Source organism: Notolepis coatsorum (assembly GCF_963971535.1).
Source record: "Notolepis coatsorum genome assembly, chromosome: 13".
Classification (NCBI taxonomy): Eukaryota; Metazoa; Chordata; class Actinopteri; order Aulopiformes; family Paralepididae; genus Notolepis; species Notolepis coatsorum.
In genome coordinates this window covers 23717203-23731271 of record NC_140177.1, presented here as the reverse complement: position 1 = coordinate 23731271, position 14069 = coordinate 23717203, and the positions used below count along the sequence as shown (strand labels likewise).

Below are 14069 nucleotides of genomic sequence, written 5' to 3'. Positions count from 1 at the left end.
GCAGCCCCAACCACACACGCTTCCTAGCGCTACATTCAGATTAGGGACCGATGGGCATGGATTTTTGAATATTCAAAGTCATTAAATTATTTTTTAAATCAAATAGTTTAAGCAGATATCGTTTTGTCAACAAAAAAAAATCCCTTGTTTTACCGGCACCTACACTGTGTAGTGTAGTGTATTGAGAGGGGACCCTATACACTGCTGAGCAGCATGCTAGGTACAGTTTGCTACCTAGCCAGGTAGCATAACAGTCTTAACAGCTGGGAGAAAAGAAAGAGAGACCGGAGATGTTACATGGTAGCAACGTTTTGTACATTTGCCATGTTTCGCTAAGCTCACACATTTCAAGCATCAGTAACGTTCAGAATGAATGCTTTTGTTCCTGGAAATAACGTTAGCCTGCTGCTGCGACTCCCAAAAATCTAGCTGTTAGCAATGACAGCAGCCAACTAGCCTGCTTGTTTGATTATTGATTAAAAACTAATCAATAAGTAATCGATTAGTCTCAACCAATATGCCAACCAACCAAATTCATAGCGCTGCATTCAGATTCTGTGTTGGCGAACTGCAGGAGAAGGCAGGATCCTGAGCTGTGTCTTCAGGCCGGCCCGTCCATGTGTCCTGCACTCCCGAGTCCCAACCAATAATCACATCCTGTCCACTGTCCTCCCAGTGGGGTGGTGTCCTAAATTAAGCAGGGTTCATGTTCTTGTGTCAATGACGCCTCCTGCTCGCCAGTGACTTGGACTTTGAACTGAACATCACATTGATTTATATGTCTGAACGCGTACCCCCCTCCCCTCTACCAGCACAAGAACTTGTCTCAAATACAATCGGCTGCCTCCTCTGAGGGCTTCTGAAATATACACTGGAGCGCACTGCTGTGAAGGAAGCGTGCACGGCATTTAGGCCTAAAAAAAATAATGGTTTGTTTCCGGTTGCCGACCGACCCTGCCAAGTAAAAAAAATATATATTACAAAAAAACATTTTCATTAAATAAAGAAATTCCCTATCCATAGTCGCCGTGGGGAAAAAAATTTTTATTAAAAAATTCCCTACCTACCCATGGCCTTAACTGACGACCAACAGGAAACAAACAATATTTTTTGTTATGCCTTACAACACAAGACAAAATTAGAGCAACACGGCATGTGGAACAAGAATCCTTTTTATCTGCATTATCTTGTTTTCATGATCGTAGGAAGCCAACATCGATTAATTGTTTTCCTACATGCATTGCAAATGAGATACCTTGTGTATACTGTTTACTTTTACTCTTACTCTTAGTATATAATCAGATAAAAAAAAATAAAAATGTATTGCCTATATTTATTGTGACGTATAATATAACCGATAGGGCATTCGGACCCTCATCTGCATTTTTGTTTACACTGTTTCTTTTTCATATTTTTATATCCGGATCTAATTATATAGCCTATGATGTCTTTGACACCAAAATTTCCCCAAGGGGATCAATAAAGGAATATCTTATGTTAAAACACTCATCCACAGAGCGCTAAACATCAGTTGAGAGACCTCTCCGTGTGCCTATTTTCAATTACAGCCAGTAATGGGCTTTTAATGCATGTTGTTCATCACTCAGCTGCTGAGTCAATGTTCTGCATTACACCCATTGGTAAAGTGGGCTAATAGTCAGTGAAGGACCTCAGCAACTCCAGCATAACGACTGCATTGTCTCCCGACTACAGTGGCTGAGGAGGAGGGTGGGAGAGGCAGGGCAGCGCCAGGCATCAGGGCTGTTGCGCTCCATGCCTTTAACATTTTGACCCGCTTTATTTTGTATTGATGCCATTTGACTGAGCTATTGAATACAGTGAGCCGCGGGTAGAATGGTGTGTGTGTACGTTGTGTACATCCGTGTCATGCACAGTGTGTGTGTCCAAGTGTATTGTGCGTCTGTCTATGTCTATGAACAATAGGCCTCGTTTATCAGTATTTCCACATCTGCAATGGGTCCGGGTTGATAAAATACTGTGCTACGATTTACTTAAAACTAAAGAAATGTGCCAACTGTCTGCAAGGACTCCTTATAATCTCATTTGAAGTGGAAATTAGTTTGCCGGGTATCTGCGGGGTATTAAAAAGTCTTAACGGGTAATAAATGCATGATTCTCATTTTAAGGTCTTAAAAGGGGGGGGGGGGGGGGGGGCAGCTCGGCTGCTCGGCTGTCGGGAGATGAAATAAGATTAAATATGTGAAATGTTTTTGTATTGGAGTCGTTTATTTTGCGTGGCTACCGGGAGCTTGGTGCGTCTGGTGAGAGCTTGAACGTGCAATAATTTTAATTTTAGGTTTAGGGTCGCTATGTGTTTTATTTTTTTATTTGTTTTCTTTTGCTAGTATGTTTGTGACATTTGTTTAACATTTTGCTCTAAGTGGTATTAAATGTAACTTGTTGAAACCTGCAGATACCATGGTTTGATAGTGTATATATATTTTCTTTAAACTCTCCATACAAATGATTTTGCTTGGTAAATGGGTGTGTGTGCGTGCGTCTCCGTGTGCATTGGGGAGAAACGGCAGAAACAGCGGTCTGAATTATAGCTCAGAGATAAGCAGCCCTTTTTCACTCCAAGCTGGTCATTTACGACCTTCAGTCCGACCCCACAGGAGACGTCACGCTGTACTAACAAGAGACGTGGGAAAGTCCCCCTCCCTCCAGTGCATGTTAAGAAGGAGAGGCAGCGCAGCCAGGCCCCTACAGCAGAGCTCTCATTGTCATTCCAGTTCAGGCCCGGTCCATTCGGCTCTGTGGATACTGTGTTGTCGGTTTGACCAAGCGTTGTAATATAGCCTACTAAATGGTAAATGGTCCAAAAGCGCTTTACAATTTTGTTCCTCACATTCACCCATTCACTCACACACCGACGGACCATGCAAGGTGCCAACCCTGTAACAATCTAATCTAATGTAATGTAACCTGCTCATCGGGAGCAAGTAGGGGTTACTTAAGTGTCTTGCTCACGGACACTTTGAAAGCGCTGCCCGGTGGAGGAGCGGGAATCGAACCGGGAACCTTCTGATTACCAGACGACTGCTCTACCTCCTGAGTCCCTACTGCACACAGGCGATGGGGTGTATTTACATATATACTGTCTCATAAGAGATAGTTACAGTGAACAGAGACGTATGTTAAGTATCATTTAAACAAAAGACAAAGCTCCCTATGTGCACAGATACGGTCAGGGACGTTACCAGTAGAGACCGGCATGTTTACTGCCATCCTGGAGGAGCACAGACTTTGTTTGGTGTGTGAGCTAGAGGTGGAACTGAGAATGAGGTTCACTTCCTGTTTTACTGTCCCCGTTTACGAGGACGTACGGGAAGTACTTTTGAGTGAAATGTCCTCCATTTATGTTGATTTTCTTGAGCTGGATGATTATGAACAACTTGAGTTGTGCTTCAGGAAGGGAACTTTCTTTGTAGTTTGGAAGAGAAGACAGAATACTTTGTCTAAAACCGAACTGTAATCTGTATTCATGTAATCTGTATTCAGACCGAACTGTAATCTGTATTCAGGTAATCCGTATGTATGTAATGTAATAATGGACATTGCAACAATATTTTTGGTGTCTTATAAACCCATGAGGTCAATCCAATTAATCATATTGTGTTTTTTTATATTTCTCTCTATTTTTTGATGTATGTCTTTTTTAGTTGTCCCCCAGTAAGCTTCCATGGCCTGAGTCGTGTAGGCTGGGACCTGTTGGTTTATTGCCCTTCATCTCCAAAATGCACAAGGGAACTATTATATGAGTAGATGGAGGTGGGTTTACACTGTGTGTTTACACTGTGATAAGCCTACTTCCCTCTCCCGGCTATAGTCTTGATTTAACATTGAAAGTCGGCCACGGCCGCCGTCGGTTGGTGTTGTTGAGGTGTTGCTGTTGCACACGGTGTGGGGTTTTTCCTGACGTGTTTTCCTGTGTTTCGTTCCTCAGGTCCTGCACCAAACATTCCCCCAACACACATTCCTGATGAACGGACTGATCCATGGTGTGAAGGTAAGACGGAGTGGCTCCGCCCACTAGGCCTGGCACCGCCCACTAGGCCTGCCTCGGTAGTCTGTTACCCGGTGTAACTCGGTAGGGATGGGCATAGATTTTAGAATATTCGAATTATGCCAATATATAGTACCGGCTAGGGCTGGGCGATTCTTGCTAAAATGTGAATCACGATTTTTCTCTAAGAATTGAGATCACGATTCTCTCACACGATTCTTATTTTTTCAATAAAATAATCTATTGAACTTTCTTAAACAGATAACATAATATCAAAGTGCTTGACTTAAACTAAAACATAACATATATGAAAGTGCTTGACTTAAACTTAAGTCTCTTGTAACATACAAAATAACTCAAGTCAGAATGTCATCATTTAAAAAAGTAAAGTAAACATTTTTTATATATATTTTTTCCCCCATTTATTTGTATTAAAAAAAATCGTCATTTAGAAATGAGATTGCATAGGTCTATCGAGATCGCGATTTTTTTTTCCGATTAATTGCCCAGCCCTAGTACCGGCAACTACACTGCGTGCAGTGTATTGAGAGGGGACCCTATTATTTTTGCGCGGACAGCAGATCCATTTTCTAGGTTGCAGTACAGTACAGAGTAGCTTAAGTTTCACTTTCATTTAGAGTAGATTTTCACAGACACAGTGGATCAATGTAGCCGCAAAAGAGAAGTGCTCTACAGATATTGGGCGTCATTTTGTAAAATGTCCGGTGTCACCGGTAATACTGGTGTTGTCATGAGTTTTAGTCATGGGAAATTCCACATCACCACCGCATGTTGGAAATTACAGCAAATGGCTTTCCTTATTGCAAATAATTTTGCCAACAACCCCCTAGTTGCATCTCAGCGCCATCTTGAAAATCCTGGGGAGAAAGTACATTTTAAAAGGAATTTAGATTCTGTATTAAGATTGTTACACCTCTACCACCCACCAACCAACGGGTTTGACAAGCGATCTCTCAACGATGACCTACTTAATGGCTTGAGTTGAACTATAGATTAGGAACTGAACACCATATATTTACGGCCGGCACACAGGGAGGTCCATGTGAACAGTGACGTCTTCCCTCACCAGCCCGCTCCCCTTCCCTTTGACTTCCACAGTGTTGGTAGACACACGCTAAAAACCCTTGGTGCCGATGGGGATGGGCGGGAGTAATGGATTACTCTAGTATTCGCTGTTTCAACAGTAGAGGAGTGATTGTATACTATGGTAGAGGTGTGATGGTATTCTTAGTGATGCACCGTGACCGATGTGAAAATTGTGGCCGATACCGATAACCGATATTAATATTGCTGTTCTGGCTGATGCCGATATTTACTGATGTCGATGTCTCTGTATAGAAAACACTTTTTTATGATAATCAAATAAAGAGCTATTTTCTAAAATGCATAATTTTTTTTTTACTTTTGTAACGTATTTTCAGAAATGACTGATATTTTATTTTTTTTTAATATCTGCCCATATCGGCCCTATCTTGATATTAGACCGATACCGATGTGTTTAAAAAAAACTGCCATATCGGCAGATATATCTGCATCACTAGGTATTAGTGTTATCACGATACTGGAATTTGAACTTCGATACAATACCTTGAAAAGTATCGATATTCGATACCATTTTCGATACCACCCACAAAAATGCAATTTTGTATTTTTTTTTTTTTTTTTTTTTTCAAATGTTGCTTTTGTTGCTGGTTGATTCTCCTCAGCTTCTCTCTGGTACTATAAGAGAAGATAAATATAACACTTTTAAAACCCTTTGTTTCTCTTTAGATCAGACATTTAAAAATAACTAAATTATCTAATCTAAATCAAATCAAACCCCCCCTCTTAACACTATGCCGTCCGAGAACGAGTATATACGTGTTTCGAAAAAGAGCGTTGTGGACCAGAGCCACAAGTATATACGTGACGAGTTGTTATTGTTTTATTCCATATTTATAACGCTTCTTAGGTACCCGATCCACTACCAGCATCTTTTCACATATTTGATTTTCGAAACATGCAGTACCGGCCAGACCCGCTTAGGGGCGCCATCGCTCCACTGCAGTATCATTATGTGAATTTAAAAAAATAAATAAAAAAGTACAGTTCTGTGTGCGGATCATAGTTCCTTGATCCCAGCCGAACATCCTCCATCTTGGATCAGCTTGGCGAGCGTTTTTTTCAGCGTGGAATAATGGGATTTATGATTAGCCAATGTGCATATCGATCTACCAGAATCCGATGACTGGTGAGGAAATGCTGCCGGCGATCACATGGCCTGACGGTAGGATAATATTACCCCAAATTACAGCTGGATTGGACATTGTTTTATAACGTAACGTGATCGGTCAATGAAAATGCTATATTGAACGCACACTGTATTGGTAATCAATAATAGTAATCAGCGTTCCCCGCCGCCCCCATTTCATCCATAGATGCTCTGTAATAGTCCGGATGCTACGCAGTTTGTTTTATTTCATTCGTATATATACAGCAGAAATGGCGTTTGATATAACGGCACCAACGTTTAGCCTATTATCTAGCTCCCGGGAAAAAAGACGAGACGAAAAGTGCGATAAACCTTATATTCACGACGCTATAAAATGACAACCAACCGATGGATTTTTATTTTCTTTAAGCCATTATGAAGGCACGGTTTATGCACTCAAGTGACAATGAGAATGGACAGATAGCAATACTATAAATTATATATAAAGCTCTTAGAAAGTACATCGGTTTGTTTACTTTCTGCTGTCCTCTGAGGCCTAAATCGCCGGGCCCCGCCCGTCGTCATAGTGTTAAAAACCAAAACCTGGGGGGAGCTCCAGTAGCTCACTGCGTACCTCGAACGCTATTTCGGCGTTGGGGACAACCGTGCGCGTCACGGATCTGGGGTAGCGAGTTCGACTCCCGGACAAGCCGTACTTTCTCAGAGTGTCTTTCCCCCCATCTATACCCCCATTCAACCTGTTTCTGTCGGTCATACTTGACCAGGAAAAAGTGATAAACGCGAAAAGAACCAGCTGACTGGTCAAAGTTAAAAAAAAAAAAAAAAAAAAAAACTGTGTTTAACCTAGCCATCTATAAAACATCATGCTAAAACTGTGAAACAAATGTCCTACTCCCCTAAAGAAAGACTCAGTTATGCAATAGTGCTGCTGCTTTTTATTTGATTCAAATCTTTTAGTTAATAATTTCATGACTGCTTCCGGTTTGCGGTTTGTGGAGCTATGCTCGGAGCATTAACGTTACATTTCAACAAGATTGCTGCTAATTAAACACTTCATGGAAACTGGGTAACGTTAATGTTATGTCGAGTTCATAATACGTGTAGTGTAGTATGAACTCGACATAACGTTAACGTTACTCTGTTTCCATGAAGTAATTATATTGTGAATTATAAGGTGGCTAGCTAGCATAAGCTAACGGAAGACCGATTAGCTAACGTTAGCTGTAACGTTACTAACAACGAATCAGCTGTTGATATTATGAGCCATCAGTAGACAACGTCTCATGTATTAAACTAAAGTTAATGGTTTAATGTTTAATGCTTTGTTGACAAGAAGACACTGAAGACTGGTCTGTGAGGGGGAGGAGGAGGAGGGGCAAACGTGCTCTGCAGCAGCGTGTGTGTCTGTCAACAACTTGCGGTAGAAGACTGCGAGCAAGCCAGCTGGTATCGATATTGCAGAAAGTATCGATATTGCGGGAAATGAGTATCGAAACCGTTTTAAATATTCAGAATTGATATGCATCGATTTTTCGATATTTTTGACAACACTACTAGGTATACTATGTGGTAGAGGAGTGATGGTATACTATGTGTTAGAGTAGTGATGGTATACTATGTGTTAGAGGAGTGATGGTATACTATGTGTTAGTCATGGTATACTATGTGTTAGAGGAGTGATGGTGGTATACTATGTGTTAGAGGAGTGATGGTGGTATACTATGTGTTAGAGGAGTGATGGTGGTATACTATGTGTTAGAGGAGTGATTGTATACTATGTGTTAGAGGAGTGATGGTGGTATACTATGTGTTAGAGGAGTGATGGTATACTATGTGTTAGAGGAGTCATGGTATACTATGGTAGAGTAGTGATGGTATACTATGTGTTAGAGGAGTGATGGTATACTATGTGTTAGAGGAGTCATGGTATACTATGGTAGAGGAGTGATGGTATACTATGTGTTGTTTTTGTTTTAGTTTTCTCTTGCCTGGTCATCATTGTAAAGCTGTTCTCGACTGATCATCCTGGTGAAATAAGGGTCAAATAAAAAACGATTATTTTCTTTTATCACCAAAGGTGCCAGTTTGTGCCACTGAAACAGAAATCTTGCCAGGTGTGAGTTGTTACAGGAAGATAACACCGGTCGTGAACACATTGTTGCATTGAAAGCCGGCTTAGCGTTATCTGAAAGATAAAAACAGTGTTTCGTGTTTGTGCGTTTCCACATTGTGATAACAACAATGTCTTGCCTGCTTTGTGTAGCGTTCATAGACTAATTTTGTTCCCCACCTGCCGTTCCGTGAGCAGAGAGACCTTCTGCAGACGAGAGTAGACCGTAATGTAATTATTACAAATGGTAACTGACTGTTTTGACTGACGATACGCATTAAGCATCGGGTATATTGCTGTGCATTGTGTCCGCGGACAGAGGCATAATTAAAATACCGTGTGCGATTAGCCGGTAGCGTGTGCGACTCGCCTAATCTCGAATTGCTACTACCATGCACTTTAAGATGCATTCTAAAAATTGATTTCCCTAAACAACAATTACTCAAGCACTACTCTATCTGGGACAACAGAACTCATGCCCATCCCTAGCTGACGATGCACAGGCCGTAGCGAGGGTTTGTGTGGTGCTCATATCGTACACGGGGCTTGGCGTGAGTCTCTCTCCCCACAATTGAGTGAGAGGATGTACAGCGCTGTCTCTGTGAATCTATAAGAGGGTCACTTGACTCAAGTTACCCATTTACAGCTCAGTTCAGTGAACAGGCTTTGTTTCACATCATATATTTCTCACTCACTGTGTCTCTCCTCTCTCACACTCTCTGCCTCTTTCTTCCTCTCACCCTTCTCTATCTCCTCCCCCCCCCTCTCTCTCAGGGCATCTTGTCGTTTCTGAGTGCTCCTCTAATTGGAGCTCTGTCAGACGTGTGGGGACGCAAGTCCTTCCTGCTGCTAACGGTCTTCTTCACCTGTGCTCCCATCCCGCTGATGAAGATCAGCCCGTGGTGAGAACATGCATGCACACACACACACGCACGCACACAGACAGTTTCACCCCTGAAGCTTTGTCTCGTCTTTTCTTGTCTTTCTGCAACTTGGCACCAATAAATAGGGGCTTAAAGGTAGAATCTGTAATCTACTTCACTGCAAATTACCCCCGCTAGGTATTTCACTTTGTTTATATTGCTTTTTGATTTGGGCGTTCTTATCATACTGTGCATTTCTCCTGGCAGATCCTGAGGTGTGGCCAGTGATGGCAAACTCGCCCCTATCCTCCACAAAAAAAGAAATATATGAAACAAAGTGCAATACCAAGTGTGGCTCTTTTGGCTAGGGGTCGCTGTTTGGCGGCATTACAGATTCTACCTTTAAAGTTTAATGGTCACGTAAATTTGTTAATTTCCATCCATCCAAAAAGCATGTGTTGACATTTATTTTTAGATATTTGAAGCTACCTACTACATACTATGGTACTATGTCTATACTACTATGCCTATACTACTACCTACTATGCTAATATGTCTATACTACTATGCACTCAGAATGTAGCACTCAAGTTCGGCACTGCTAGACGAGCACTACCACTTAGCCGTTAGAGGTGTCTCCCTCCTGCTGACTTGTAAGTCGCTTCAGCTAAATGTAAATGTAATTTCCCCAAGGGGATCAATAAAGGAATATCTTATCTTAAATATAAAACTGCAGCACCAATTGGCAACGAACAGGAATAAATTATAGAAGGTGAGTAAGAAATGGAAGATTTAATAAGAAATAAAAGCACAGAATTGTATTTGTTTATAAAATTATGTTAAAAATCAATACAGATATTATGAAGAATTGTGTGTATGTATGTACAAAGTATGTACTGTTCATACCTTTTGCACAGCCCTGTTAAATATTCCATCCCACTGTTATTTGTATTCTCATTAGTGTATATACTCGACCACATCATGCACAATTGTACAGCCCTCGCCTATTTTATTTTATAATTCTATTGTACTTCTATTTTAAATTAGTTTATATTCCATTTTATTTTATTCTACCTTTTTTATTTAATTTTTATTTTATACCTTATTTATGCACATGACTAATCGACAAGACCAGGGGTCTCTTCTTCAATGCACAGAGTAACATCTGGCAAGGTTGCTTGCTGGTGGTAAATGAAAACCTAACTGAAAAATCACATTGAAGTCCTTCAGTTGAGTTTTCCATGTCATGGAACATGTCACTTTATTTTGGTTCCCATTGACCTCCACTAGTGTTGTTAGCAAATGCCATCGATCTCTGCTTCCCATATTTATATAAAAACAAAAACAAAAAAAAAACACTGGGTATAGTCTCCCTTTTTGAAAGGCTTGTTCTAAGAGACAAAGGATGACCTGTGTCAGTTTGACCCGTGTTGTTTCAGAGTGTGCTGACATTCTCCTCTGTCCTCCAGGTGGTACTTTGCCGTGATCTCCATGTCCGGTGTGTTTGCCGTTACCTTCTCTGTGATCTTTGCCTACGTTGCAGACATCACGCAGGAGCACGAGAGGACCACCGCTTACGGTTTGGTAAGCAGACAGTTGTTATTAGTTACTAGTAGGGATGCCCCGATCGATCGGCCAGCGATCGGTATCGGCCGATATTCAGTATAAATATGAGATCGGTAAATTCCGATAATGCTTTATTTTCGCCGATCGTGAAAACCGATCGAAAAACATGATCCAATTCTTAGCGGAGATCTCACTCGCTGACACTCTCAGGCACAGAGCTGCAGCGTACTGCTCCGCATCCTCTTCCTGCCCCTCCCGCACCCGTGTAAACACGGGTCTAGTCTAGTCTAGTGGGACCTCCGTGAGCTAACATTAGCTACCGTTACAAAATGACCCAGTCAACTATTCACTTTTAGTTTAATACATGAGGCATTGTCAAACGCTATCTAGCCGGCTAGCTACTGATAGCTCCTGATATCAACAAATGCTCCAGCAATAGTCTAGTAGTGTATGATACCTCCGTTAGCTCACTACGTAATATCCCAGTAAACTAAATAGTTCACTGAGGCGTTGTCTTAACGTTATCTAGCTGGCTAGCAGTAGCTACAGATAGCTCCTGATATCAATGTCTTATAACATTGATTCGATGCATATTCGAGCCCCTGGCTTCCATCGCATGAGGGCATGCTGAATATGATTTGACCAGAGTATAGGGTCCAGCTGCAGCGCCGGAAAATCCTGGCTGGAGCTTGAGGCTACTAGAGTATAGACACAGACAGTGGAGCTGTTTGCAGATAGCGAGCATTTTGACTTGTTGCGTGGTGGCGATGTCGCGCAGATAATACAACTACAAGTATGATTATATAATATATATATTTTATATATAATTTTTTTTTTTTTTTTTTTTTTATAAAACCAAAAACGATCTATCGGATCGGTATCTGCCGATATGGCTCAAGACGATCGGTATCGGTGGCAAAAAAACGTGATCGGGGCATCCCTAGTTACTAGATCATAAGGTTTGGTATGCAGACAGTTAGTAGCTACTAAATCATACGGTTTGGTAAGCAGACAGTTGTTAGTAGCTACTAAATCATACGGTTTGGTAAGCAGACCGTTGTTAGTAGCTACTAAATCATACGGTTTGGTAAGCAGTAGGGGTGGGAATCGCCAGAGATCACGATACTAAATATATGGCGATACGCTGAGTATTGCGATATTAATATTGCGATTTTTATTTTATTTTATTTTTTGGATCAAATTTAATTGACCTTTTTTCAACTGGAAAGTAAAACTTTGTCAATATGTTTCATCTAATAATATAAAGTTCAGTCTGTTCATCTCACTTCAATCATTTTTATTGCAGAACATGGTATTTTCTCAAGCAGACAGATGTCAACACTGTAATCTGTGTTGCATGTACCTGACAAACTGAACTGTTTGTATTAGTCATATTCCAACTTAACTGAATGCACTGTGTGGACTACTGTACTATTGCACATGTGTGGACTACTGTACTATTACAGGTATTGAAATGAACAATGCAACTGACTTATACAAAAAAAAAATATATATATATATATATAAATTTTTTATGAATAATTAAATATCGATACTTGGCGTCCCTGTATCGATACAGTATCGCCACGCAAAGTATCGCGATACTACTACGTATCGATTTTTTCCCCACCCCTAGTAAGCAGACAGTTGTTAGTAGCTACTAAAACATTTGGCACTAGTTAACACCCTCTAAAAGTGTTGCCCTGATTGGTGTTTCCATTTACAAACTATTACGATAAAAGGCAGAGTAGTTGAAGTAAATAAAATCTTTCCACCATGAAGTCTTGCAGATATGTTCTTAGAGGTATTCTGCAATGAACTGGTACAAATAAATATATTTCGCAATGGGATCGAATCAAACATTGTGATGCATCAACAATCTTCTGATAATCAAGTTGTGGCTCTAACAATAATAATTTCATTTCAAACCTTTATTTCAACTTGTAAGGCACTGAGGTTGACCTCATTTATTGCAACGACAAACTTACAAAACAAGACTGTTTCTCAGCAGTTTCATACATATAGGCACAATAAATAAGAATAAACAATAACATATCAGCTGAGACAGATACAAGTCGACACAGAGGTCGCAGATCATATTTCTAAACGCAGCAAGAGAAGGAAGAGCCTTCCGAGTCAGGCTGCGGTTACACTAGGCCCGGTTTTCGTTTCAGTTTCGCTTTTCAGAACGCTACGTAATGGCAGGCAAGTTAGACATCGTTTTTGCCTTCTGAGCACAGTGATGTATATACATGTAGTACAATGCCAAAGCAGTAGGTGGCGATGTAGTTCAAACATGAAGGCCATTTTCAACCAATCAGAAAAGTTGAATGTGCCAATATACTTCCTGCTAAAAAGCAACAATCCTCGCGTGAGCCATTTAGCCAACGTAGCATTTATTTTTCAGCAAAGAGTGCAATAAACAAAACGGATACGTTCACTGTGTTCTACCTCATTTGTTGATGAACAAAACCAACATCAACACAATTTACCACCAAGAGCGGATAGTTTAGTCTCACAAAAAGATCTCCGATGTTGTTAGCTACATGCTAATGTGAATGGCATTCTCCATGTATATAGTTAGCATCGAGGCTATTAACGTAGTAACGTTAACGCTATTAGAAATGGATGAAAACTTTATTTAACAGATTGCAGAATGGGTACAATACTGCTCAATACACACAATTGTTAAGGGTATGCAGACTGTTGTAGTTTTGGACTGTGCTCCTTATAACAATAACTTGACAACACGTTGGTAGCTACAGCTACTTGGGACAGCTCTGCTGTAAACACTGGAAATAACCGTGCGGGTCTCTACTGCGCATGGGCATTGGGCAGAACGGCTCCGTATCCGGCTCGTGCAGATTACATGGCCCCATTGTCGGCGAGTTTCCAAAACGGAAACACCTTTTCAGCGTTCCCCTTCCTGCCAAAATTGCGTTTCTTTTTAACTTGGACATGCAAACGTAATCATTCAGCAACAAAACGTTCCTGTTTTAGCCCAGTGTAACCATGGCCTCAGTCGGAGGGCATTCCAGGTGTTGAAAGCATCAAAGGAAAAAGCAGTTTTTCCAGAGCAAACTGGAGGAATCCTGAGAACCAGCCAGTAATTTGAATAGGTTCCAAGATTCCATTCCAACAGTGTTGTGATATAAGGGGGACGCAATAAGGGCTTTGAACAAATGAATGAATGAACAAATAGTTACGCCTTTCAACCAGAAGTCCATCCAACCTTTTCATAAAGGACACAGTGGTGGGTATCATACCCGT

At 40.9% G+C, this 14069-nt stretch overlaps 1 protein-coding gene across 1 annotated transcript in view; it reads left to right on the top strand.

Moving 5' to 3' along the window:
- Positions 1-14069, top strand: part of mfsd14a2 (major facilitator superfamily domain containing 14A2) — a 44818-nt gene that overhangs the window by 7984 nt on the left and 22765 nt on the right. The window contains exons 3-5 of the mRNA XM_084327822.1: positions 3968-4030; positions 9145-9272; positions 10703-10817. Coding sequence (XP_084183948.1) covers positions 3968-4030; positions 9145-9272; positions 10703-10817 — 306 coding nt within the window. The remainder of the gene's footprint in view (positions 1-3967; positions 4031-9144; positions 9273-10702; positions 10818-14069) is intronic.